Consider the following 27994-nt stretch of genomic DNA (forward strand, 5'->3'; position numbering starts at 1 on the left):
CCTAATAAAACATAATAAAGGTTAGACCTTTGTTAGTCACTGATCATATTGAAGTAGCTCCTCAGGAATCAAATTATAGAGTATTGGTTCCTGGATGACAGCAACTGATGGGTACAAGGATCTTTAATAACTGGCTTCCAGAATTATCCATGTCTTTATGTCCTACATAAAAATCCCTGCTCTGAGTCAGTTGAGGAGATTTAGAAAGACAAGGGAGTACTGGATTGTAGAGTACAATCATAACATGGATGCATATCCACCAAGGAGGACTAAGAAGGAACAGCTGGACAAGAGTGGAATCTGGAGAGAAAAGTCAAAAAGGAGAGTGTCAAGGAGGAAAGGGGGCTCTGCAATGTCACATGTTAAAAAGGTTTGAGAATTGAAAAAAAGGATATTTAATCCAGCATTTAAAAGATCATAGGTAATTTTGGATAAATCTATTTCATTTGAATGCTGAAATCAGAAACCAGGTGTTCAGAGTGTTATAAGAATGAAAGGAGACGCTACATAGTAGAGGCATCCAGCATAGATGGCTTTTTCTTTTCACAGAGTTTGACTAAGAAAGGAAAAAGAGATCAAGGACTTAGCTTAATGGGATGATAGTATCTAGTGAGAGCTTTTTTGTTTTTAGGGTTTTTTTTTTTTTTAGAATGGAAGAAATGGGCTTGTTTGGAGGCAGCAAAGAAGAAATGAGTAGGTAGGGGAAAATGAAGATGTAAAGTAGGAAGCCAAGCTGCTGCAGAAAATGGAAGGGGAAAAGATCAAGAGTACAGACAGATGTAGCATCATCTCTGGCATAAAGGAACAAATCAGAGAAAATGATGTCATAGGATTATGAAGAATGACCATCAGACATATATTTATAGGCAGTCTACAAGGAAACTACAAGGATATGGCTTCCTGAACTTTCAGTAAAGAAGTTCAAGGAGAAAAAGTTTGGCATCTGGAACTCAGATCCTATTATTAGGGAGATAGAAGTGGAGATCATAGGAGAAACAACCAAATTTATTCCATATTGCAATTGCTAATGTTCCTTGCTACCCTTGGCAGCTGGTACGCTCTGCTGACTCTAAATCTTTAACAAAATTAGAAGTAGTTCACACTTGTTTGTATACACCACAATGTTGTCCTCTTACAGGTGTATGTTAATCATGGTTATTGAGGGATTACTTAAAAACTGAATATAACTATACCTATACCATCTTCCCCGTTAGATTGTAAATTCTCTATGAGAATAGATTTTTTTATCTCTGTAATCCAAACACATGCTATTGTGGCTTGAACAAAACAGCTAATGTTTGTTGAATTGAATTGGCATTAATATCAATGGATGATAGAATTTAAGGGAACCCTAGAAATCATTTAGTACAACCCCGTCATGTTACAAATGAAAAAACCGAAGCCAAGAGATTGAGATTTGTCCAAGATGACAAAGATCGCAAATAGCTATGACATCATTCAAATCCAATTTTTGTAATTCCAGGGGTCTTTCTACTACATTAAGGAAGGGAACTCCCAAGAAACTATATGTGGATGGTGTGGTGGCCTAGCAATGAAATGCACTGTTTTATTTTCCTGGCAAGTCTTCTGGCCGCCCCGAGCATAAGCTTACCCATCCTGATACACACTAGGACTCTCCCATCATATACTATGCAAAAGCCATGTAATCTGGATCTGTAAAATGCAAGGATAGGGATTCTTTTATTTATGTCTTCTTATTGCATCACCACATCTGCAGTTTGATCTCTTTGCCTGGTTGGAAGAAACAGTGAAACCTGTAGCTAAATGCTGCTAACCCCTATTGCAGGGTCTAGCCCTAGACGAGGGCCTCATCTCTAGCACGTTGCCATAGGAACCGCTCATTCCTATTCTTACTGGGCTCTTCACCAGCTCCATATCACCACTTGGCAGTGTTTCTAATTCAAGAAAAAAAATCCTCCAATATGCTGTATCCTCTTCCCCCTGTTCAGGGGCAGATTTAGAAGGCAAAGCCCAGACCTGGGCCCCTGTTTCAAGCTTTAACATACACAGAACATTCCCTCTCTCCTTCCTACCTTCCATCACTGACTCTATTGATTACCCTGTAACCCTCTGTCTGGCTGCGGACGACTGTTTTACTACATACCCACTATCTTGTCATCCGGGTATTGACAAAAACCCTTTTGGCTATGATGACTGATTATTCTGTCATAGAACTAAGGTTATAGATGAAGTGATGATGAAAAATACCACTTTTTAAATTTTTGCTTCACTGGTATTGGTCCTCATGGATGCCCCATGTTAAGAGGACTATTCTAAGGGCCAAGTGCAAGGTTGGTGCATCTCAGGCGTGTAAAAGCTTTTTATTAAACTACTGACCCCCTTTCCTTAGAGTTTTCCATGGGACTGGGAAATCTAATTTAAAAAAAAATAGTCATAGTTACATATACAGTCCTTTTTTGTCCTGTTTTGCTTTTCTTGCCAGAAATGCATAAATTTAAACTAATAAAAAAGAAATACTCGGTAGCCTCTCTGTACCCTCAAGGTCCCCTTTCCCCACACCCCCCACCCCCCGCAATGTTAGGCACATGGGACAGAGGGGGACCACTGCGGTTGGATGAGTCTCCCAGGTTAGTTCCCACAGCATGAACGCTTAGTTAGAGTCTGGTGTGGAAGCTGAATTAGAATGAGCGCCCAACAGAGAGAGGAAGAAGAGGAAGCACGCAGGGATGTAGGAAAATCACAGTGCAGCCTCAAAGGCCAGTGTACTCCCCGCCGTCCTATACCGTTGCTGGGGACCTGCAGAGGTCACCTCTTCTCCCTTCCCGCAGTCAGAGACCCCTCCCCCACAGTCTGGAGAAGTCTGCAGGAGAAGGCCTTCCTTGGGCCGCAGCTAACGCGCTCTCGCTGCAGTTTGAGCTCACTCCCTGGTGTCCGGCTTCTCCTCTAAAACCACAAAGTCCGTACAGAAAAGTGGAGACGGAGGGGAGGCCCTGCCTCCAGCGCTGGGGCGGAGACCCCCGAGGCTGGAGGAGGAGGAGGCTGAGGGAGGCGCACGAGGGGGGACCCTGTTCAGGTGGGGGTGGGGGGATGGGAAAGGGATAGGAGTGATGAAAGCCAGGCCTCGAACACCTCGGGCGTCCGGGGACGAGACTAGCCTAGCCCAGTGTAGAATGACAGGGATGGAAAGAGCCAGCCTCAGGGGCAGACTTCGGAGAGCAACAAGATGGCACCCCCGTGGGCCTCAGGAAAAGGTCCTAGCTGACCAGCCGGACCCCTGACCCTTTCCTTTGGGTCCCTTACCTCCCTCCGCCCCTGCCTCGTGCCTCAGCCCTGGTCCAGCCGCAGCAGGTTCGAGTGAGGCAGGTGGGGGGAGGGGGAAGGGAGCTACAGGGGGGAGGGGAATTCTAGGGAAGGAGAGTGGGGGAAGAGGGGAAGAAGGTCCCCGCCCCTGCGCATACAGAGCCGGGGGGCCTCAGGCTGCCCCCTCTTCTGACTAGAGCTTCGTCCCCGCCCCTGCAGTGCTAGGGCTCCGCCCCCTGACGAGATTCAGCCAATAAGCGACCTCCCCCATAGCCCTTTAAGAGCCGCGCACTCTCCCCGCCGCAGCCTGGCTCTTGCCGGCCTAGCGCGCCTGCAGAGGTTTCCATGGAGACCGAGGCTGGGCCCGGGAGGCCTGCCGGCGTTGCCATGGAGACAACTCCCGGGCTGGGGTTCTGCAGCCCCGGCGCGCGGTTGGTTCAGAGCCCCGGGGAGGTGCCGCGCGAGGCTGGGGTGGCGGCCGCACGCTGGGACCCGCGGAAGCACTCCTTACTCATCGTGATCGGAGACATCGGCACCGAGAGCCAGCTTCGGGCCGTTCGGCTCCACCTGGAGCAAGGTGAGAACCAGGGTCCGGGCTGCGCTCAGTGCATCCTTCGCCCCTGTGGCTAGTCCTGTCTGCATCGTCTAGCCCGCACATCCTCATCCTTCATCTTCAGTCTCCCGCTCCCCAGCATCCCGGGGATTCCATTCATTTACACCATCTACCTCAGCCAGCTTCCTGCGTCCTGTGCGCCCTTTACTTCACACGACCCCAGCCGCCCTCTGTTAATCACGCCTGGCTTCCTACGCCCTTCCCGCACTCCCCGTTGCTGTCCCGCAGTCTTCAGGGGGCTCTGCCCCCCCCCCCAGTGTCCCGCAGTGCCTCAGGAGCTCGAATCCTCCCAACGGTCCCTTTCCCCTCCTGGAGAGTTTTAAGCTGCTGCAGCACCAGGTCCTGCGCCAGCCTCCTCAGTCATGGCCCCGGGGAAAACATAGGGCGCTTTTCAGTTGGCTCAGACAGGTCCCCAAACCTCTGGGAACGAAGGTGCTAGTGAGGGACCGTGATGCGACCTCTGGGAACGAAGGTGCTAGTCAGGGACCGTGATGCGACCTCTGGGGCCTGTGGCGCAGCACTGCGGAGACACCACCTGCGGGGACTCTCGGGCTGCTGTGGGGTGGAGCAGGGGAAGGGGAGTCTAGAATCTTAAACAGCTGAAAGGTCTGAAGCAGGAAGGACAGCCAAGTGTGGACAGAAAGGTCCTTTAGCTTCCTACATTAAGAAAACTTTTACGAGCTATTCTTAGGAAAAAAAAAAACATTTTTTACAAAGTTTATACCCTCCTGAAATAGCCTGGAGAAGCTGAAAGTGAGAACAGGCAGGAGAATTTTTTTTTAGCTTTGCTGATAGACTAGTGAAGTTGCTCTCAGAGACTCTATTCTTACCCCTTCTGCATGCCCTGAAGCTTTTTTCCATCCTGCATCTGCTACTTTTCAAACCTTGACCGTTTTGACCCCATCCCTCTCTCTTTTTGTCTCCCAGGAATCCTTTCATGGAACATTGACTTATCCGTCTGCAACCTGAATCAGCAGCTGAGACTCTTCATTACCCGGCACTTAGCTCACTTCTCCTCAGAGGTCAAAGGTCAGGCCCATCCGCAATTGTCTATATCCTTTGGGTGAGGGCTGGACAGATGGGGAGAACATGGATCTTTCTATCAGATCAGAAAGGGCTGGGCTTTCTGGGAATTCCAGGATCCTTAAAACTGATGGGGGAGGAGGAGCCCAGGGGTTTATGGGGGGGGGGGGTGGAAGTAGAGGAAAAAGGAAGGGCAGTGGAGATCTGGCTAAACCAGAAGAGAAGGATAATTTGGTGATGTGTCAGAATGACATTCATTAGTTCTCTATGTAGGGACTGGCTACATTTTTTAAAAATTAATTTGCCATGAAAAACCTGCCTTCTCCTACTACCTTACGCTTCTCTTTCTCTCCCCTTCCTTCTTCTGAGCTCCTATAATCTCTCCCCATTTCTTTGCTCAACATTTTTTTTCTGGGCAAAGTCCATCTAACAGTCAGTCAACAATCATTTATTGTTTATTATGTGCCAGTCATTGTGTTTAGCGCTTGAGATACAAAGAGGAGCAAAAAATAGTCCCTGCCTTCAACCAATTTCCTCATACCTTGGGTTTGGATTTTGCTGGCTCAGCTCCTGTCAGGGTGGAATACTGAGAACCAAGAGGTCTTGAGTGAATCAGAGATTCTTAGGTCCGTTACTACGAGGCCAGTCACATCCTGGCTAAATTATAGAACGTTGCAAGTTCTCACCTTATACTGGAGTGAAGGTTAGAGAAAGTATAATCTTAGGAACTCTGATTCTTGGTTGCAAAGGCATTTGTATAGATTATTAGGAAGCACCTAGGCCATGGCTATAAAGAGACGGGGATAGAGATGGGGATATAAAAGCACAAAGTCATAGCTCACAAAAAGCATGAGTCGGCACATTATTGGCAAATTATTGTATATTGAGTTCAAGTAGCTCTGGCTTCATAGGTACAAAACATCAGTTTCACAATCCCTTCATCTGATTATATTCACACCCTAGTCAGCTTTTAAATTATCTAGCATGTGGATTATCCAAAAACTCCCCCTCTCCTCCTTCCTTTTTCTACTCTTCCCTCCTATTACCTGCTCACTGACACCTCTAGAAATAGTGCTTTTTTCCTCCCCCTCTTCTTTCTTTTTCCTAATCTTTCCTCCTACTACCTGCTCACTGACACCTCCAGAGATAGTGCTGGAGAAGGGAGAGAAGAATGTTAATATAATCTATTCCCCATTATCTCCATATGGACTGTATATTTGGTGGATTATCTGCAGTAATTTTTTTTTAATCCCAGGCTGACATCCCTTGGACACCCAGCATACTTTTGAGCCATATACTCCCTGCACTGTCAGATGTTTTTGGAGTGTCAACTAATTTTAATCCCAGGCTAAATAAGCAAGACATTACTAGATACATTTTTCTTCTAAAAATAAAACAATGTATTATGAAATCAAACACAAATACTTTTTAGATAGCCTTTTAAATTAGATTATCCACATCTTCACTTCCTCTGTTAGCACTGATAAGAAAAAGTGATTTACCACTTTTTGCATCATGCTCTGATAAAAACTTCGTGGGAGGGAAAAAGGAAAACTAACACCTAATGGAGATTTGGGGTTCTCTCTCTATCTTAACTGTCCATGATTATCTACCATTGTAATTGATGTTCAGTCTCTTACTTTACATTTCACGAAGTGCTCTCACATGGTTTTTCTTTTTAACTTCTCAACAACCCAATAAAATAGTCAGGCATTATTATCCCCATTTTACAGACAAGTTCAGTTTCCTGATTTCTAAATTGTCCAAGGTCACAGAACTAAGAATTAGAATCCTGGTCCTCTGCATTAATAGTAGGCAAAGAAATGCAGATCAAAATTTTAAACCAGGCAATTGAATCATACTTTTAAGTCAGGGCACAGAGGAACACAAAGAATATTCTGCTGTCATGCTCAGATACTCTCAGACAAAAATGAAGCCCAGCCCAGGTTTCTTCAACTACAAGCCTTGTCTTGGGAATTGGACTCATATATCCCAGGATCAAAGCCTGCCCCCACCCTTGTAGAAAGTGCCAGTGTACTGGTACTATTTTAGACATCAACATTTGTTTCGTGGCAGATCAATGTCCATGAGGATAGGGGTGGGGTGTCCTGGAGAATTTCCAGGAAAAAAAAAAGATACTGCTGAAGACAGTCCTAGACACTCAGCCTGCTGTTTCCCCTCCTTTCTCTCCTCCAAGCCACTTTCAAATACCAATAGAGATACACACTACATCCTCCTCAGCTGTCTCAGAGATACCAGCCAGGCCAGAGCAGCTGTAAACACTTGGGGATGTTTGTGGGAAAGCAAGGTACAGTCATAGAAATAGAAGAAACCTGGTTAATCATCTGATCCAGCCTTCTCCTTTTCTCATCTGAAAGTGAAGAACTGTCTTAATCAAGGTCATACAGTGAAAGTTGCCGGTCCAACCAGGGCTAATGAATTATCTCATTTATGTATTGCTTTAAGTTCACAAATCACTCTATATTATCTCATTTGAACCTCACAATCACCCCATGAAGTAAACACAGACACACACACACACACACACACACACACACACACACACACACACACATATGAGAGTTTAAGGGACTGTCAGCCCAGGGTCACAAAGCTAAATGTGAAAGGAGGAAATTCTCCCCCGGGTGTTCCTGACCCCAAGGCAAAGTCTCTCCATGGCAGCACATCACCCTTCAACATTGCTCTGTGTCTGTTATCCCAAAGACATCCTGGTCCTTTTCCCTGTCCTCCTCTCTCCACAAGGCCATGACACAACCCTGTTCTAAGAAGCTGCTGAAAAAGATGAACATTCTTTTTCCAGGAATAGGATAAGGGAAGGGCACCCCTTTACCCCTACTGCTCCTGGGAAGACTGTTTGGGAGGAATGGTCTTTCCTGGGAAGGTTTTCCCAAGGAAACAACAGTCACCTGCCAAGCCATCTGACATCTGTCTGTCCTTCAGAATCTTGACGAATGACAATTCATAGGATCATAGCTTTAGACCTGGAAGAGACCTTAGAGGTCATGTAGTCCAAGGCCCTAATTTTAGAGGAGGAAACTGAACCCTAGTGACTTTTCCAGAGTTAAACAGGTAAGGTAGCAAGACCAGGGTGGTCTTCTGGCCACAAACATAAGCACTCTTTCCACTACACACCAATAGGTTGAGGTTTTTTTTTATTCTTATTAGCACAAACCCAGAACTAAATAAGAGTTACGGAGTATTTGCACGGGGCTGGGGGGGTGTGGGCTGGGGAGCAGGGAGGGGAAGAAAAAGAACATAACTCTGAGGTTGATTATCTGGGATAGGGACCTACCCTGAACCACTTCCAAATAGCCCAGATGGTCCTTAGGGCCTGAGAGAGCCAGAAAGGCTTCAGATTCTCTCCCAAGCTATTAGCAGGTAGACTTATCTGCTCTTCAGATACCACAGCCAGGGACCACAAGGCCGAAGCTATCGTCTCACAAAGTGGGGGGCCACCAACACTCCCCTGCCCCTTCGGAATCATGGTTCTCACCACAGGCCTTTTTGGACCTCTCTGTAATATTCTCTACTTCCCTTTAAAGAGAGCTGGAATAATGGGCTTTTAAAAAATCATCCTTATGTAGGCATATGTCTTCATCAGGTTATGGTTTTTTGCTCTGCTCTCTTCCAAATGTCACTCCCAAAACAGGCCAGGGACTCTTTGGGTGGGTGGAAGCAGAGGAAGAGCTATGGAAAAACTATTGTCAGAGCTGAAACTGTGTCCCCAGAGTATCCCCCTCACTCATTTCTCAACACAAGATCCCTAGAGATATGTATGAGTGGAGCAGGGAGTGGGCAGAGAATGCCTTTTAAACGCCATTGGGGAATAGGAAGGGAGGATTGTCAGAGGGCGTTTCTTGCTGGTATTCCTATTGATGCTGAGAACCTAGCTAGCCAGCTTTTTGCCTTAACTTTCCATGTTCTGGATCCTTCTGAGTCCCCCCTCCCCCTGGTACTCCTGGAGAGTGGGGGTGAGGTCGACCTCACCCCCACCCTGGTACAGTGGCTATTTTACCTCCCCGATCAGAACTGTAACCCCTCCCCCTTACTAGGGTACTCCATGACTCAGCTCCTCCTCTTACTGCATAGTTAAGAGGGGGAAGGGAGACGCTGGCTGTCCAGGACCAAGGACTGGTTTGCTTTCTCTGACCTTCTAGTGCTTACTCTCTGAGGTCCGGGTGATACACAGAGTGGAAGGCGGCTAAGGGGATGGGGACCTGATGCAGGGAAATGGGCACAGTTACCTGGATAGGGGCGGGAAGGAGGAACGATGGACGGAAACGGGGAGGAAACAGCTCGGTGAAGAGCCTGAGGACTGCAAATGGAACGGAAGCATTAAGGCTCTGACTACTTAGAACATTTCACTAAAAGTGAAACGGAGAAAGGGCCGTAGGATGCCAAACAAACCACCGAGAAGAGGGGCACACCTAGTGGGAGAAAGGCAGGGAGTGATGTTCTCATCAGGGTCAGAAAGCTTGTGTCATTTTTAAGTGAATAGAAAGAATATATCTTAATGCCTGGCCTAGTCTCGGGTTCAAGTCTCTCCTCTGGAAAGGTGGAGGGCCAACCGCCTAGCACCTCAGTGCTCTCGGACACTCTCTGGGACTGTTGTTACAGATGAGTGGCAATATCCATCAGTAGGGAGAGTTTCCAGACTGGGAATTTTGCTTTCATGATCTTAGGCGAATAAATTAAGCTCCGTGGGCCTCGGTTTCCCCATTTGTCAAGTGAGGGGATTTTACTAGGTGGCCTCTGAAGGAAGTCCCTTCCAGCTCTAGGTCCATGGCCCTTCGTTTAAATCCCAGGTCTGGATCGAGAACCCCACCAAAAAATTTTAGAGGGAGGGCACAGCAGCAGCAGCTGAGAGGTTGCTGTCTTCCCGTTCAGAACTGGAGAATGGTGAGTCCCGGAGCACTCACTGCCCCTGCCACACTTGTCTGAGACAAGCTGTCCCTCTGCCCCGTCAGTGGGAAGTCTCAGGCCTCTGCTTCAGGAGAGAATTACTTCTCCTCACCCTCGGTTCAGCCGCAGGCCCAGGGCTCCGCACTTGGCCCCCTCTCACCGCCCCGGCGTCGCTGGGCTCTGTTTCTCTTCCCCTTCACCCTCCCTTCCCCTCCGGCCTCTTTGTCTCTTGCTCCTCCTGGGACACGGGGAGAGTCCCCTTGTACCTACCAAGGGTAGAGCAGATGGTGCTTGGCAGAATGGGGGAAGGGACATTCATCTCCTGCTCCCCCTACTGCCGCCCCATGCCTAACAGAAAATTATTAAAGTTTAATAAATTATTAAATTTATTAATAATACTAAAAATTACTAAAATCAATAAATTCCAAATATTAAAGTTCAATAAATCTGTCTTAATTGACAAAGTTGGAGAAAAGCCCTTACTGGGAGGGCTGCTCTTTTATGGCCCCTAGTCTTCCCTCAGACTTTTTTCCTCAGAATCTTCCCAAAGGACTCCCAAAGAGAAGTGGAGGCACAAAAGCAGCTCCGAAACCGTAGAATATAGTGAGGGTGAGGAAAGAGTTAAGACTCAAGTGCCTCGTCATGGATCCAGCCCCCCATCCCCGCCCTGATCCCGCCTACCTCCCCCCAACCAGCCAAGCCCTCCCCCCAAAAGTGCAGCAGACTCTTCCCCACTGCCGCCGGTGGGGCCGGAGCCGCCCGCCTCCATGAGGCCCCCCTCCCACACCTCAGGGTAGGAGCCGGACTGGAGAAGGGGAAGGGAGGGGGAGGCTGAGGACGGGGAAGGATGGGGGAACAGTGGCCCCAGGAGGGAAGGCGGCTAGGGGAAGACAAGGTAGGGATAAAAAATTGGGGACTGGAACCTGGGGGAGGGGGAGCGGACAGGCCCCAGGACGGTCGGGAGAGGGAGGAATTCGGGCGGAGGGCAGGAAGGACCGGGGCCGGGCAGGGAAGCAGTCTGTGACAGTCCTGGTGTGGACCGGGTGGAGCTAGGGGCCCTGAGTCTGAGGATGTGCCTGATGAGCCAGGACCTCATGCCTGCGCCTTCCCCTCGCCCCATCCTTTAGCCGCCGGGGGTGACACAGACATAGAGGACAGAATCTTCGGTGTAAAGGGAGAGGGTTTTTTTGGGTGGGGGGCAAAAGCTGGTGTAGGGAAGGTCTTGGTGGGAGGGTCCCTGAGCCTCAGCTGCCAGATTTCCCAGCTGCTTGGGAGGGGGGAGGCAGGGAGGGAGAGGAGATGGCACTGCAATGTGCTTCTGCAGAGAGGGAATATGTGGGGGTTTGGGGGGCCGACGGGGGAGGGGGCCATCGAAACGTGGCATGAGTGCCCCCGGGAAGGGCTAGTTTGCAGCCAATATCTGCTAGTCAGCGAATGCCAGTTCCGGGCTTCTAGAACCCCCTTTCACTTGCACCCCCCCCAGGCCCTGCCCCTGGACCGCCGGGAACCTCGGCTGAGACGGGAGCCTCGCCCGCCCCATCAGCCCGACTGAGCCTTTGAGGTTTCCAGAGCGGTTCTTTCCTAGGATGTCTCTGCGGCCCCCTCCCATCCCTGCTTTTCACTCCCCAAATGAGGGTCCTTGCTTTGAGGGGTACACGCCGTCCCTGCTCCCACACATTCCCACCCTCACCCCACCCCCCTTGCAGAGAAGCCAAGAAAATGACTTGTCATGGTGGGGGGAGGAGCCGGCGCTGAGCACACAGACACACGCTCACACTCACACACACTCGCGCACTCACACACACGCACAGACACTGCGGCACACTGCAGCTGCCGGAGCCGTCCCCCACACGCACCCGGCCTCGCCGCGGAGCCACCTGCCTCCTCTGCTGCCCGGCTCCGCGCCCCACCTCCCACCAGGAAGGGCCCTGTCCCCGAGCCCGGGGGGCTCCCGGGGGTCTTTCCCAAGGGAAGAGGAAGAATGGGGTAAGGTCCTCCACCTGGGCCCTCACTCCCCTGGAAGCAGCTGTGAGGAGAGGGGAGAGAGGCCGTGGGGAGCACGGGGCGAGGAGGCAGGTAAAGCGCTGTTTGGTGACTGGTGCTACTGGGAGGGAGGGGTCTCGGAGAAGCCCGACGAACAAAGGGACAGGTTGCCCAGGACCAAACGGAATCCTGCCGGGCAGCGCCCCCCAGACTGCTTGCTTTTACCTCTTTGATAGGAATGGGTGATCTGGGGGGGGCGGGGGTGGGGGAACCTCAGGGCTTTCAATCAAGCTAAGTTACAGGTGACCCCTCACGTCTCCCAAGCATCCAACCCTTTATTCCCCGAGCAGCTCCCCAACAGCTGGCCAGATCTTACTCCAGGTCCCTTTTCTCCTCTTAAGATTCTCGACTCCTCAATGACGCTGGGCTTCCTATCCCCTTCACATTTCTGCATTCCCACCCTTCCCCTCATTCGGTGTGGTCCAAACGGGAATCCTCCTCCTCCCTTCCGAGTTAGGGTTTGGGGTCAGACGCTCTTTCTCAGAAACCCCCAACTTCGGCTCACTCTGGCCTGGGGAGATGCAGGAGGGGACAAGGGGGACTGGGGCTAGGATCTCACCCTCGTGTCCCCTGCCATCTAGACCCCCCATAACTCCTCTGTTACCTTGAAATATGCGATTAAAAGACTAAGGGGAAGAGGGGGAGGGGACTCCTTTATCAGCCTGACTCATCATTTGATTTTTCTGCCCCATGGTTTGATTTCTTGTTAAGAGTCCAAGAAATGAGAAAGGATATGAATTTGGAAAAGGAGGGGAGGAGGATGGGGAGGGAGTTTGGATCATTTTCCTTCCTTTCCATATTTCCTTTGGTAGCTTTCTAATCGCTCTACAATACTCTGCTTGCTGTGCCCGGACACAGGGAACCCAGCGTAGGGAGGGTCCGTCACATAAAATTTTGGAACTAAAAGAGCCTTTAGAGATCACCCAGTTCCTGTTCCCTCATTTTACTGACTTTTCCAAGGTCATACTGCTCTCACCGGCAGGTCTCCTCATTCCTAGTCTGGAGAATTTTTCTGTTTCCCACATTGCCTTCTGGGACCACCCCTCGCCAGGATCCTCAGGGAGGCCTTTCAGAAAGTGATACCGGACAGGACAGCGCGGCCACTTTGCTTGGCGCTAAGGGAAATGTGTGTGTTGGGATTTGGGATGTCCAGTATGTGCACGGAAAGGACCAACTTTCTATATCTGAACAGTCAAACTCAGGGATATAGACGTTTTGGATTTTTCCGAGCCTCTCTAAAAAGAATTGGAAGTGGGATGGGGTAGGGAGGGAGGAGGGAGCAGCACTGCTCAGAAGGTACCATCTTCTCATTCCTAGTCCCATCCAAGGCATAAAAATCCAGGGGAAGATACAACCGATGGCAGGGAAGCTGAGTGAGGATCATGGTCTCGGGGACCTCCCAGCTGGGCCCCCTACTCCCAGGCAGCACCAGGAGCCCAGGGCTCGAGTTGGACAAAGGCTCCTTGTCAACTAGGGAATCCGAGGCAAGAGTCCCAGTAGGCAGAGCATCGGGGTGGGAGTGTAGAGGGGGAGGGTGCTTGGTGACTAGAGGAGAAATCATAACCAGTTGGGAAGGGGTGAGCTGAAGGAGAGGGAGCGTAGCAATCCCTGAAAAGGAGAGGGATGATTAAAAGTAAAAGTAACAAGAGCTAGCACTTATCTAGCACCTATTGCGTGCCAGGCACTGTGTTGAATAGCTCTCTCAGTTTCTTCATCTGTAAAGTTGGGACGATAATAGCACTTCCCTCCCAGGGTTGTTGTGAGGCTCAAATGTAAAACCCTTAGAGCAGTGCCCACAGGTAAGTACTATATAAATGTTAGGTTGTGTTCTCTTTTTAAATGTATGCAGAAAAACAACTATATGGACATGTATATGTACATATATTGAATTTAACATATACTTTAACATACGTAATATGTATTGGTCCACCTGCCATCTGGGGGAGGGAGGGGGGAAGGAGGGGAAAAGTTGGAACAAAAGGTTTTGCCATTGTCCATGCTGGAAAATTGCCCATGCCTATATCTGGGAAATAAAAAACTACAATAAAAAACACAGGCAGATATGTTGAGCACTTTACAAATAGTATATCACTTAGTCCTCACAACTTTGCAAACAATATCTCATTTAATCCTGGGAGATATTGCTATTATTATCTTTATTTTACAGTTGAAGAAACTGAGTCAATACTTGGTAAATGTCTGGGGTCAGATTTTAACTCAAGTTTTTCTGACTGAGCCCAGTACTCTATATACACTATTTTGCTACTTCTAGTAGAGAAAGGGCCAACTAAGGAGGCCCATCATGCCCTGTTCTTCATCTAGTCAGCCTCTTCTCCTTCCCAACTCATTTCCGAGTATCTCACTCCTTCCGGCCCTGTTCTCCCCCAGCCTATTACTTATCTTTTCACTTAATCATCCCACATTGCCTCCCTCCCCCCTCATTCTGGCCCCTTCCGTCTCAAAACTTCTCTCTGTCACAGGCCAGCGGACCCTCTGTCATCAAAGTGAGAGCCTCGAGACGGTCATCCTAGTGAACCCCAATGCAGGGAGCATCAGCTCTGAGGTGAGGCCGCGGCTCGGCGCTTCTCCTTCCCAATGCGGGAAGACCCTCTCCCCACTCTTTACCACGTGGCTGAGTCCCCACACTTGGCCCCAGTTCTCCTTTTCCCGCTGTGTCCGGATCCTTCTCCCAGCAGTTCCATACCAATCCCAGGCGCAATCCAAAGGATGTGCACAAATGGGATGAGGAAATCACCCTAAGGACGAATAAGAGGAAGGAAACGACAGCTGTCTTTTTGTGCCTTCCTTACCTCCTTCTAGGTGTTCTCCCTCCTTAGCAGCCCGTCAGCTCACAAGCTGCTGATCCTGAGTGGGCAGAGCTCGGAGCCTGGCGGAGACCTCATTCTACAGAGTGGCACCTACTCCTATCAGAATTTTGCCCAGGTCCTTCACAATCCAGAGGTGAGCTTCCTTTGGGAGTTTGGGGTGAGGGAGCCTAAGAGTGGGTGGTCACTAGGAACCGGGGCTGAGAAAGAAGTAGGGCCAGGCCTCGAAAGGTTCTTATGTTAGCGCCCTCCGCCTTGGGAAGGACGGGAGCGGGGACCCTGCCCGGAGGTGGAACCCACACCCAGTGAGAGGTACACGGGCCCCAGTGATCTTGACCGGGTTTTTATCCTGTTTGTTCAGGTTGCACAACTGCTCAGCAACAGAGACCCCAGTGTTCAGGCCTCCCTCACTGTGTCGTGCTTGGGTGAGGGTGACTGGAGCCGCCTGGGCCAGTACAGCTCCCAGGAAACCTTGCACCTTCGGCTAAACCCGGAACCCACGTTGCCCACCATGGATGGTGTGGCCGAATTTGCAGAATACGTCTCTGAAACTGTGGATGTGCCGTCTCCCTTTGACCTTCTGGAGCCCCCCACTTCTGGAGGCTTCCTCAAGCTTTCCAAGCCCTGTTGCTACATCTTCCCTGGCGGGCGGGGGGACTCGGCTCTCTTTGCTGTCAATGGTTTCAACATCCTCGTGGACGGAGGCTCCGACCGGAAGTCCTGCTTCTGGAAGCTGGTGAGACACCTAGACCGGATTGACTCGGTGCTGCTCACCCACATCGGTGCAGATAACCTGCCCGGCATCAACGGGCTGCTGCAGCGCAAGGTGGCGGAGCAGGAGGAGGAGCAGAGCCAGGGCTCCAGCAGCTACAGCGACTGGGTCAAGAATCTCATCTCCCCGGAACTCGGAGTGGTCTTCTTCAATGTCCCCGACAAGCTGCGCCTGCCCGATGCTGCCCGAAAAGCCAAGCGGAGCATTGAGGAGGCCTGCCTGACCCTGCAGCACCTGAACCGTTTGGGCATCCAGGCGGAGCCGCTGTACCGGGTGGTCAGCAACACCATCGAGCCGCTGACCCTGTTCCACAAAATGGGAGTGGGCCGGCTGGACATGTACGTCCTCAATCCCGTCAAAGACAGTAAGGAAATGCAATTCCTCATGCAGAAGTGGGCCGGCAACAGCAAGGCCAAAACGGGCATCGTGCTGGCCAATGGGAAAGAGGGGGAGATTTCGGTGCCCTACCTCACCTCCATCACGGCCCTGGTGGTCTGGCTCCCGGCCAGTCCCACAGAGAAGATCGTGCGCGTGCTCTTCCCCGGGAATGCCCCCCAGAACAAGATCCTAGAGGGGCTGGAGAAGCTCCGCCACCTGGACTTCCTGCGCTATCCTGTGGCCACCCAGAAAGACCTGGCCTCGGGCTCCATACCGGCTAACCTGAAACCCAGCAAGATCAAGCAGCGGGCCGACAGCAAGGAGAGCCTCAAAGCCTCTGCCAAGCCCGCTGTGGGAAAGCTGGCCAAGCGGGAGGAGGTGCCCGAGGAAGGGGCGAAGGAGGCCCGCTCAGAGCTGGCCAAAGAGCTGGCCAAGAGCGAGAAGCGGGCCAAGGAGCCCCCGGAGAAGCCTCCGGAGAAGGCGGCCAAGGCCGACAGGGTTCGCACCGAGTCCAGTGAGATGCTGAAAGCTGAGAAGAGGAAGCTGATCAAAGATAAGACTGGGAAGAAACACCTGAAGGAGAAGGTGTCCAAACTGGAAGAGAAAAAGGACAAGGAGAAGAAAGAGATCAAGAAGGAGAGGAAGGAGATCAAGAAGGAGGAGGGGAAGAAAGAAGAGAAGAAGGATGCTAAGAAGGAGGATAAGAAGAAAGACGCTAAGCCAGAACCCAAGAAATTTTCTAAGCCAGACCTGAAACCCTTTACTCCTGAGGTACGAAAGACACTCTACAAAGCTAAGGTTCCAGGCAGGATCAAAGCAGACAAGAGCCGCGGGGTCCGTGAGAAGGAGGCCCCCCTTGAATCCAGGACACCGCCGGTCCAGAAGGAGGCGGCGCCCCCGCCAGTGGTCCCCGCGCCCAGAGAGCTGCTCTTATCCTCCCCCGAAGACCTCACCCGGGACTTTGAGGAGATGAGGCGTGAAGAGAGTGTTCTGCTGGAGCAAAAGGACAGTGACCTGGAGGTGAGCTCACACCCTCCTGAAACTAGGGAGGAGGGGCTGCCCAGCACGGCGGCTCTGGAGGCTTCGCCTTCTGGGCCGGCCCTGGATCAGGATGAGGCTGGGAAGGGAGAGAAAGACGTTGCCCTGGGCGCCCCTGGAGGGCCCACCTGCAAGGTTGGGAGCCCTGGTGCTGGGACCCAAAAAGAGGGGGCTGAAGATGCTGGGGAAGTTCAGGGTGGGAAGCAAGTGGAAGCTGAGAGGTTTCTAGAAGGAACAGATGCCAGAGAGGACAGCGAACCAGAAATAAAGGAGGATGTGATTGAAAAAGCTGAGCTGGAAGAGATGGAAGAAGTGCATCCCTCAGATGGAGAGGAGGAGGAGGAGGAGGAGGAGGAGACAAAGGCTGAGGGTTTATTCCAGAAGCACCATCTGCAGGACACCGTGAGGGCCAGCTCCCAGGGCAGGGAGGCCCTGGGGGGTCGGGAACTGGGCCCCCCCGGGAAGGCCCCCGAGAAGGAGACGTCATCGTTCCTCAGCAGCCTGGCCACTCCCGCAGGAGCCACAGAGCACGTCTCCTACATACAGGATGAAACCATCCCCGGCTACTCAGAGACAGAGCAGACCATCTCGGACGAGGAGATCCACGACGAGCCCGAGGAGCGGCCCGCCCCCTCCAGGTTCCCTCCCGGGGCCTATGACCTCTCAGGGCCCGATGCTCCCGGCTCCTTTGAGACCAGCCAGCCCATGGAGAGCGCCGCGGCTTCCCCCCCTGCTAAAGGCTTCGGGCCCCCAGACGCGGAACTGCTCCCTTACCCTCCCAACATGGTGGCCGCACCCTTGGCCGAGGAGGAGCACGTGTCCTCGGCCACGTCCATCACCGAGTGTGACAAGCTGTCCTCCTTCGCCACGTCAGTGGCCGAGGACCAGTCGGTGGCCTCCCTCACGGCTCCCCAGACCGAGGAGACGGGCAAGAGCTCCCTGCTGCTGGACACGGTCACCAGCATCCCTTCTTCCCGCACCGAAGCGACTCAGGGCCTGGACTACGTGCCGTCGGCCGGAACCATCTCCCCCACCTCGTCCCTGGAGGAGGACAAAGGCTTCAAGTCTCCGCCGTGTGAGGATTTCTCGGTGCCCGGAGAGGCTGAGAGGAAGGGGGAGGCCCCGGGAAGAGGCCCGCCCGCAGACGGAGAGGAGGCAGAGGAGGCCGCCGGCGCGGCGCTGGCAGAGAAGCTGCGGGATTGCCACGGGCCCCCACTCTTCGACATGCCCGCACCCAGTCTCCCCCCGGGGGAGCCCGTCCTCGGGGAGCCGGAGGAGCGCTGCTTCAGTCCCGACGACAGCACCGTCAAGATGGCGTCTCCACCCCCGTCGGGCCCCCCCAGCGCCGCCCACACGCCATTCCACCAGTCTCCCGTGGAGGATAAGTCTGAACCTCAGGATTTTGATGAGGCTGTTTCCTGGGGAGAGGCTGGACGGACACCAGGAGTTGGCAAAGAAGACAGTTCCAAGGAAAAGCCCAAACCGGAAACGGTGGAAAGAGAACCAGAAAAGGAGAAAGAGCGCACCCTGCTCCCCAAGAGCCCTCACACCCAAGCGGCAGCCGGGAACAGAGGGCCCGAGCTGCCAGAGCAGGGCGGAGCCGCCGTGCTGGAAACTGTGGAGGTGCCCAAGGGCCCGGGCCCGACTCCCAGGACCCAGGGCCTTCCTGGAGACCCGTGGACGCCACTCCCAGAGGCGGACGGGATCCACGAGGGTGAGCCGCCCCATGGCTCTAGCCGAGTCCCCTCACCAGAAGACGCTGAGCCTCTCCCCATATCCCAGGCGGTTTCCCCAGGCTCTGCCGGCAAAGGGCCCGCTTCCCAGTCCCCCCGAGGCCTGCCCAAGGACCACTGGCCAGAAGTCTCCCCTGAGGATACCAGGTCCCTTTCTCTCTCAGAGGAGAGTCCCAGTAAGGAGACCTCCCTAGACATCTCCTCTAAGCAACTGTCACCAGACAGTCTGGGCACTCCCCAGCTTGGGGATCTGGGCCACGAAAAGGAGGAGCCCGTCCCCGAAGCCCCGGCCGAGCATGGTGCTCACCGCCCTGACCACTCAGCCATCGGGTTTCCTCTCACGGAAACCTCCGCGACCCACAGCGCTCGGACCCACGTCGCAGACGGCAGCCCCACCCCAGAGAGCCCCGCCAGTCACTCCTCTCGCACCGAGGTGCCGAGGGACTCCAGACTTCCTCCTGGAGTGACCGCAGGCCCGGACACCAAGGTCCCAGACAGCTCTCTCTCCAAAGGCCCCGAGCCCCCTGAGAGCCTCGTTGTGAAAGATGGCCCCCCGGGGTGGGAGGGCGAGGCTCCAGGGCAGGACACCAAGGCCCAGGAACAGGAGAAATCCCCAGACCCCGAGGAGGCGGCTCTGGAGCAGGAGACCTCTGAAAAGAACAAATTATTGGAAGAAAAGGACAAGGCTCTGGTGAAAAAGGGCAGAGACCTGGAGAAGGGCCAGCCCCTAGAGAAGGCCCTGGCGAAGAGCGGGGAACTGCAGGAGTATAAGGCTCAGGACAAGGTGGAGGCCCTGAGAGAGGACAGGCTCCAAGAAGGGGAGCAAAGGGCCTTAGAGGGAGACGGGGACTTAGCGCCCAAGAGCCCAGTGAGGGAGGACAGAGCCCCAGCAGAAAAGGACGAGGTCCTAGGAGACAAAGACTTAACATCGACACACGTGGCCCCAAAGCAGGAGAAAACCCAGGAAGGAAGCAGGGTCCTGGGAGGAGAGGCCCTGGAGGAGGAGGAGGCCAGGGTCTCCGTCTGGGGATACAAGTCCCAAGAGCAGAAGGAGGAGTGCTGGACCAAACAGGAAGAGGGGAGCCGGGAATGGCAGGGCACAGCCCCGGCCAGGGAGGCTGCGGTTGGAGAGCAACGAGAGACTGCCCCCAGGTGGGAAGGCGCGGCCCCAGAGCCTGACAGGTACTGGCAGGAGGCCGAGGATGAGCTGGCGGAACAGGAGACATACTGGAAAGAACTGAGCTGCGAGAGGAAGGTCTGGTTCCCACATGAGCTGGACGGGGCCCCGGGCCAAGGGGCCCGACCACGGTACAGCGAGGAACGCGAGAGCACCTTCCTCGATGAGGGAGCGGATGATCAAGAGGTGCTCCCCCTGGATCATGCGCCCAGGAGCCCCTGGATCCCAGATTACAAGAGTTTCCAAGAGTCGTCACCACAGGGTGAACTGGAAATGGAGCGCTGGCTCTCCGAGTCCCCTACTGGGCTCCCACCAAAGGAAGACAGGGTAACTCGTTCCCCCTTTGAGATCATCTCCCCTCCAGCCTCCCCACCGGAGCTGGCCGGGCAGATGGGTTGTTCAGTTCTGGATCGTGCCGCTGTTCCTTCGGTCCTAGGTAAAGAGACCCCCGCCCCAGAGCCCAAGCCCGTGCCGACTCCTCCAAAAGAGCCTACTACCCCTTCGTGGCTGGCTGAGATCCCCCCGTGGGTCCCCAAGGACAGGCCCCTGCCCCCGGCGCCTCACTCCCCCGCTCCGGCCCCCCCCACGCCGGCCCCAGAGCCGCTTCCTCCGGCCCCTTTCTCCTGGGGGATGGCGGAGTATGACAGCGTGGTGGCCGCGGTGCAGGAGGGGGCCGCCGAGTTGGAAGGAGGGCCCTATTCGCCCCTAGGAAAAGACTACCGAAAGGCCGAAGGGGAGAGAGAGAGTGGCAGGGAAGACGGGGCTTCTGCCCGAGGCCCTCCAGGCCCGCAGGCCTCCGAGGCCCGGGAGTGCTCCCCAGCCAAGGAGCCCGAGCGGACGGAGCCCGAGCAGAGGGAGCCCACGCCGTATCCCGAGGAGAGGAGCTTCCAGTACGCAGACATCTATGAGCAGGTGCTTCTGTCGGGCTTCAGTTCGGCGTGTCCCACCAGGGAGCCCCCCCTGGGCGCAGCAGGGGACTGGCCCCCTCGGATCTCAGCCAAGGAAGAGGCAGCCGGCCGGCACACCCCCGCAGAGAAGGAGCTGTCGTCTCCAGCCTCCCCCAAGGACCGCGGTGCAGACGCGGCCTTCCACTACGCCACGGTCCCCGGGCAGGGAGCGCCGAGGCCGGAGTCCGAGCCAGAGCGGGGTCCGGAGCCCCGGCCCAGCCCTCCCGCTGTGCCTCCCCGTTCTGCGGCTCCAGGCAAGGGCCGCAGTCCCCTTCCTGACGGAAACCTCCTGAGCTGCAGACCAGAAGGGGTGACCCTGTGCCCAAAGGAGTCAAGCAGAGAGCAGGCAGAGTGCTGGGACGAGCAGGCCAGCGACTCCGAGCTGGAGAAGGGGGCTCGAGAGCCGTCCGAGAAGGAGGCCCGGCCCCTAAGTCCCCCCTCCCCTACGGCTGCCGAGCCTTCTGTTCCTGAGGCAGGCTCGGAGGCACCTCCTAGTACCTCCTCTGATTCGCCCCCCGCCCCGGCTCGGCCCAGCCTGGACTTTCCCGCCTCAGCCTTTGGTTTCTCCTCCTTGCAGCCATCTGCCCCACAGCTGCCCTCCCCAGCAGAGCCTCGCTCTGCACCCTGCGGCTCCCTCGCCTTCTCCGGGGATCGTGCGTTAGCTCTGACCCCAGGACCCCCAACGCGGGCACGGCATGATGAGTACCTGGAGGTGACCAAGGCGCCTAGCCTGGACTCCTCACTTCCCCAGCTCCCATCCCCCACCTCTCCCGGGGCTCCTCTCCTGTCCAATTTGCCCCGGCCTGCCTCCCCGGCCCTTTCGGAGGGCTCCTCGTCCGAGGCTACCACTCCCGTCATCACCAGCGTGGCCGAGAGCTTCCCCCTGAGCCTGGCAGCTGGGGAGATGGAAACGGGAGCAGAAGCGGCGGGCAGAAGCCTCTGGGACCTGACGGCCCTGAGCCCGGCCCCGCCGGCCACCCTGGGCCCCGCCCCCGCCCCTGCCCCCGGCCTGCCCGGGGACATGGATGATGGCACCCTGCCCTGCCGCCTGGAGTGCTCCGGAGCGGTCACCAAGGCGCTGGGATCCTGCTCAAGCCCGCCCAGGGACTGTGCGGCTAACGGCCCCACGGAGACCAGCCCCAGCCCCCCGGGGCTCCTCACAGCCAAAGAAGTCCGAGAGAAAGGCGAGCTTCGCCCCGATTGGGAATGCGGAGGCTGGCCCGCGGGAGCGGAGAAGTGCGCCCGGCCGGCCACCCTCCCGTCTCCAGAGCGGTCCTCGTGTCCGGGAGGGTCCCCGAGGAGCCGGCCTCGCAGCGCCTCCCCCGAGCCGGAGTCCGGGCCCCAAGGGTGTGCCGCTGAGCCGTGGCCCCGCTGTGGAGAGCTGTCCCCGTCCTTTCTCAACCCTCCCCTGCCCAGGCCCTCCGTGGATGACAGCGATCTTTCTACCGAAGAGGCACGGTTAGTTGGGCGAGGGGGACCGCGCAGGGTGGGGGGGCCAGGAGGCGCTGGGGGACCAGGCCCCGTGGCTGATGAGACCCCTCCCACTTCTGCTAGTGACTCGGGCTCCTCACAGTCAGACTCAGATGTCCCCCCAGAGACTGAGGAGTGTCCCTCCATCACAGCCGAGGCAGCACTGGACTCGGACGAAGACGGCGACTTCCTCCCCGTGGACAAAGCGGGGGGAGTCAGCGGGGCACACCATCCCCGACCTGTCCACGACCCACCCCCCGCTCCCCAACCTGACCCCCGCCCACCCCCTCCACGCCCGGACGTGTGCATGGCCGACCCCGAGGGGCTAAGTGCCGAGGCTGGGCGGGCCGACCGTCTCCGGGAGAAGGAGAAGGGGCGGAGCGGGCGAAGGGCCCCAGGCAGGGCCAAGCCAGCCTCCCCTGCCAGGCGTCTGGATCTCCGAGGCAAACGCTCCCCTACTCCTGGGAAGGGCCCCATCGAACGGACCTCCCGGGTCCCACCCCGGCCCCGCGCCTCCGCGGGCCAGATGCCGTCTTCCGAAGAAAAGGACGGACACAACATTCTGACCAAGGGACTGGTCAATGGCCTCAAGACTGGCTCAAGTAAGTAGCAAAAACAAGAGGTGGAGAGTTTGATTTGGGACAGAACTTGGCTGACACTTGAAACGAGGTGGTGGTATGGCAGACGTGGAGAAGTAATGGGAAGAAGGGAGAGGGGGCAATCTGTTATTGTTCCCCTTTGTTATAACCAAGAACTCTGGCGTTTCTTTATCTATAGCTGCCGTGGGCCAGAAAGGTGGGTCGGGCCCTCCCGTGTACGTGGACCTTGCTTACATCCCTAATCACTGCAGTGGCAAAACTGCGGATCTTGATTTCTTCCGCCGTGTGCGGGCAGCTTACTATGTGGTCAGTGGGAATGACCCCGCCAATGGAGAGCCGAGCAGGGCCGTCCTGGATGCACTGCTGGAGGGCAAGGCCCAGTGGGGAGAGAATCTGCAGGTGAGTGGAAGCAGCAGCTGGCAAAGAGCTGTGCCCAACTCTGTCTGAAGCCAAGACCAAAATTCTGGGTCTCTCTGGGGACCTCTGGGGGGAAAAACCGGGGGGGGGGGGGGGGGGGGGTTCCCCTATCATGTTCTTACTTCTCCTTGGCATGTTTCTCCCCTCCACCCTGTCCGCATTCAGGTTACTCTGATCCCTACCCATGACACAGAAGTGACCCGTGAATGGTACCAGCAGACACATGAGCAGCAGCAGCAGCTGAATGTCCTCGTCCTGGCCAGCAGCAGCACTGTGGTCATGCAGGATGAGTCCTTCCCGGCCTGCAAGATCGAGTTCTGAAGGGACCGCTTTCCCCTCCCTTTCATACCCCTTTCCCCAGCTTTCCCAGAGAATGGCTGAGGCTGAGTCCTTTGGGAGTGGGGGGCTATGGAGGCTGAATGGGGCAAGAAGCTTGGGTTCTAGGGGCTGTTGAGTGGGAGGCATCATTCCTGCCCCCTCATTACACAATGCCTCCTTCCCCTTTATCCATAGACCTGAGAGAGGTCTCAGAACCAAAGGATTTCCCCAGAACCAAAGGGAGCACAGGGAGGTAGGAGAAGATCAAAATGGGGACGGGGAAGGCCATTTGCTGGCCAGAGACCTTTAATAACTTTTTCTTCTGGAACTGTCAAAAGCTGGGGTTTCGGAGTGGGAATAAGTATAGAACCCAGGATTCTCATGGAGAGCTCTCTGTCTTCTAGCATGAAGGTCACTCCCCACTCCTGAGGGACCTCCTCATCTCAAAAGTATTTATTTTTCATCCCAGGATTTCCAATTATAATTTATTGTATGACCTGGGGACATGATACTGTCAATTAAATGCCCAGAGCTACAACCCTGTTTCCTACACCCCGATTCTGGCAGGAGTTGGGGCTATCTTGCTGCTACCCTGCCCCAGGATTTCTTCACATCTGAATGTCTCAATCCAAAACTTGAAGCTCTTTTGACCAATGGGCCAAACTGGGGAAGAGGGGAAGTTCTACTTTCCCCTATCAGCCTCTGCCCCTCATCGGTAGGCAGCAAAGGCAGGGATCTTGCCTCTAATCCTATTCTTCATATGCCAAGGGCCTAAATCCCAGGTCAGGCCTGTTGGGCAGCAGAGGGGATGAGGGAGGAACCAGACCAGCCCAATCCCAGAGCTTTCCCGAGCCCCCCGGACTCCATGGCATATTCCCTCCCATGCTACTGCACAAATCTTTCCTGCTTGGCTTCTATGCATGTGGCCATCTATGCTGGCCTGGTGTGTAATGGGTGAAAATACGCCACTGCCTGACCCTAACATTTGACACCCCAACATTGTGCAATACCCCCAACATTTCCAATACCCTACTGCCCTCCTGTAGCTGAGATGGGAAATACCTACTTCCTCCCTAGCCCAGAGTTCTCAGAAATTAAAGCTGGGAGGTGGAAGTCACAGCAGAGGAAGAGTGAGGTGGGAGAGGTGGGGAATACAAGGGAGGAGGTGAAGCTAAACTACAGCTCATCCTTGTAGGATCAAAAAAGACTGAACATGGCACCTTAGAAAAAGGGACTTCCCCTCCTCCCCCAGAAAGTCCATGTGTCCCCCTGCTTGTCTGCTGCCAGATTGGGAGGCCGAGACCCTGACAGTTGGTTGAATGGGCTCAGCTCCTATCCTGAAGGGAAGAAACCAAAATAAGTTATTTTCCTTGCTCCCTTCCCTTGCTGCTCTGCTCTTCATCCCTGCCCAACCTTCCTTCTGGCTCCTCACACACTCATCTTCCCACTGTTGTAAAGGAGCCACCTCGAACATTAACAATAAACCAACTTTGTGGCAGTTACCCCCTGGGCTGGCCAAGCTCTTGTTGACTTCACATACTACTTGGTCTTTGGACCGGTTTCTCCCTCCCTGCTCCTCCCTCCTTGCCCCTATTCCCATGGGAGATTTCATGATTCACTATAGATTCGGAGGAGGGTGACCAGAAGCCTCCAAAAGATCATGTATGTGCCAGGGGAGGGATGGGATGTCCTTATGCCCCACTGTGCTGGTTTCAGAGAACGGAGAAAAGCTTAAGCACAGAAAACAAGAGTTTATAGGAGGGAAAAACAGTCAATGACAACTCGAAGAGAATTCCTAAGAAAGGGATTTAAGAGTAAGGAAACAGGGACCGATGGTTAAAATTGAACTAGAATTACAGACTGGTTGTAGAGACCCTATCTTCAAAATCCAGAATCTCCTGGGATTCAGATCCCACTGTGAAAATTCACACCTACAAAACAGACTACAGTTCAGTGAGGAGCTGATTGGGGTCCCCAGTGAAGCTGTGATTGTATGGGCCTATTACAATAAGTGGTAAGACTGCAACAAGCAGGGAGAGAGGCTACAGCTATAGGAACTCTCCCTATCCTGGGAATAGTTTCTACACTTGGATTGAAAGAGGTGGCAAAATGGGCAAAGTCTCTCCCCAAAATGTTTCTTAGAGAATCATAACCAAGTTCAGGGGTAATGATCCAGAGGAGGGTGATTCCACAAAACTAATAAACTGTGTAAAAAACCCAGGGCTCTAGTGACTCAGTCTTTCCCTGCCCACCCTACTGGTCAAATTCTTCAAGGCTTCCCCAGATCCACTGGTCCACAGGGATCTACTGCCTTCCTATCCAAGTGCATTAGTTCTCAACAACACTGAATTTTATACCTATTATCACTCACCCAGTTACACACAGTATCAATGTTCACACTCAGACATCACACTTGTCATTATTTCATATTTATTGAGCACTCATGATGTTCCTGCCCTTACCCAATTCAAATGATTGTATCTCCCTGCCCACCCTTCCCACCCCCCTCCCCCTACCATCTTTGGGAAAAGCTTCACAATCACACCTGGCCCTAAGAATACAAGATAAGCAAGAACAAACCTCACAGGGACCCTAGAGTGCTTGGTCCTTGGTGGGCCTGGCTCTGGCCTCACTATAGAAAGACATATATATATATATATATATATATATATATATATATATATATATATACATACACATACATACACACATATGTATATATAATATATATATGTATATATATGTATACACATACTCTCACACACGCGCACACACGCTCACAAACATATATATATATATATATATTAAATTTTTGCTCCTGTCTGTACAATAGTGATCTCTAATTGCTTAAAATAAAACCTGATTCTCTCCACTATAGACTCCCTCCCCACACCAAGCCAAGATACCCCTCAGCTGTTGGCCAAGGGTCCCCTGAAGGCAAGATACCCCTAAAGCAGCTTTAAGTGATTACTCTTTTTAGAGTAGTTTGATACCCATCCTATGCCAGAGCTGTTGTCCAGATGGATAGGAAGGGGGCACTTGGGGATAATATGGGAATATCTATAGCCCAATTTCAGTATCCGTGGCCACCAAGATGGTCAATTGGGGAATGGGATTCTCTTTTCCTCTCCTAATTTGATGGGCAATCCTAAAACTGCCCACAGAACACTAGCTATACCTCTTGAATGCCCAGGGGGCCCAAGGGACCTTGGGAGACTATCTACCCTTTGCTAGGGCATTTGTCAAAATCCAGGACCCTCACCTGGGATCCCTTCTCTTCTCTGTGCTAATCCTCAATCATCTTTAGCAACAAAAGGACATTTCATTCAACTCCCAGTTACCTAGAACCCTCTATTCTGAGGAGCTGAGGACGCTAATTAGGCAGCCAGACCCAGGGGGCCCTTGGCAAAGCTGGCTCTATCCCGGCCCAGCTCCTGCCCCAATCACGCCCCTCTTTCTAAGGGGAGAGGTTCCTCAGAGCCCTCTGGTTGGAGCCAAGACCTCTAACTGGCAGGTAAGTTGGCCAGCAGAATTGCTGCTGGTTCAAATAACTAGTGCAGTGACCACTAATGACATAGCACTTAGTCATGTGGCGCTGGTGGAAAGGGAGGCTGCTGGCTGAGGGTCAAGACTTGGTCTAAAGGGTCTGGGTCACTAGACAGATGCTGGTCTTGAAGAACATTATTTCCAAATAGATGATCGATGGCCTTCGTACTCTCCTGGGTTGGCTGACCAACTTCTTCCAGAGTGTCTTGACACAGCAGCTCAGCTTTCTCAGAAGCCTCCTGGGACAGCAGACCAACCCCCTGGCCATCCTCCTGGCCTGGCTGGGCAGCCTCCTCAGCAATCTTCTGGAACATGAAGCTGAGTTCAGGGGCTTCCTTTGACAGGGCGTCAGCACTCACAGGATTCTCTTGGAAGGGCTGATCATCTTCGAGAGGACCCTCTCTCTGCGCCAGGGGCTCCGCTTGCACCAGAACCTGCTGGGGGGCCTGGCCCAACTCTTCCAGGGCCTCCTGTGTCGGCCGGCCCCTCTGCCCAGGCACTTCCTGAGGTGGCTGGAGGATTTTGGAGGGCCCTTTTCCCATCTCCGTGGCCTCCTTGCCCCCATCCTCAGGGATCTCCTGAGGCTGCCCATACCTCCGATGCTCTTCGCTCACTTGAGAACTCAGGTCACTGAAGGCAAAATGGGAGCCTCCATCTACTGAAGTGGGAGAAGAGGGGCCAGCACTAGATACAGTGCTGGAGGGGCCACTGCTATCTGTAAAGCAAAACAAAGGACTGAGTCAGGACAGCCAGAGGATGACGCACCACCCTCGACATGCAGCTAGAACTGCCAGACTGGGTGGGCCAGGACCAGCCTTGTTCTGGGGAGGATGGGCCCAGAGGTTTGGGAGTCTGAACTTCTCAGAGACAGTATTTGGTATGTTTGCTTT

At 53.9% G+C, this 27994-nt stretch overlaps 2 protein-coding genes across 11 annotated transcripts in view; one reads left to right on the top strand and one right to left on the bottom strand.

The window, feature by feature from the left end:
* The first annotated feature begins 3611 nt into the window (after positions 1-3611).
* MAP1A (microtubule associated protein 1A) lies at positions 3612-25060 on the top strand. 5 transcript variants are annotated; one of them, XM_074289446.1, is made up of 7 exons: positions 3612-3859; positions 4823-4924; positions 14365-14447; positions 14705-14845; positions 15071-22826; positions 23002-23222; positions 23406-25060. In XM_074289446.1, exons 1-7 carry the CDS (start codon positions 3628-3630, stop codon positions 23559-23561), a joined length of 8691 nt encoding a protein of 2896 aa, XP_074145547.1. In that variant the 5' UTR covers positions 3612-3627; the 3' UTR covers positions 23562-25060. The 5 variants fall into 5 exon arrangements, with proteins under 5 accessions (XP_074145547.1, XP_074145549.1, XP_074145548.1 ...); XM_074289445.1 differs by lacking the exons at positions 3612-3859; positions 4823-4924 and adding an exon at positions 11227-11917 and having other exon boundaries at positions 15071-22212; positions 22309-22826; XM_074289448.1 differs by lacking the exons at positions 3612-3859; positions 4823-4924 and adding an exon at positions 10539-10634.
* PPIP5K1 (diphosphoinositol pentakisphosphate kinase 1) overlaps positions 24031-27994 on the bottom strand; it is a 44039-nt gene continuing 40075 nt past the window's right edge. For all 6 annotated transcript variants that reach the window (XM_074289454.1, XM_074289451.1, XM_074289452.1 and 3 more), the window contains one exon: positions 24031-27819. In XM_074289454.1, coding sequence (XP_074145555.1) covers positions 27140-27819 — 680 coding nt within the window. In that variant the 3' untranslated portion in view covers positions 24031-27139. The remainder of the gene's footprint in view (positions 27820-27994) is intronic.

The sequence above is a fragment of the Sminthopsis crassicaudata genome, chromosome 2 (genome assembly GCF_048593235.1).
Source record: "Sminthopsis crassicaudata isolate SCR6 chromosome 2, ASM4859323v1, whole genome shotgun sequence".
Lineage (NCBI taxonomy): Eukaryota > Metazoa > Chordata > Mammalia > Dasyuromorphia > Dasyuridae > Sminthopsis > Sminthopsis crassicaudata.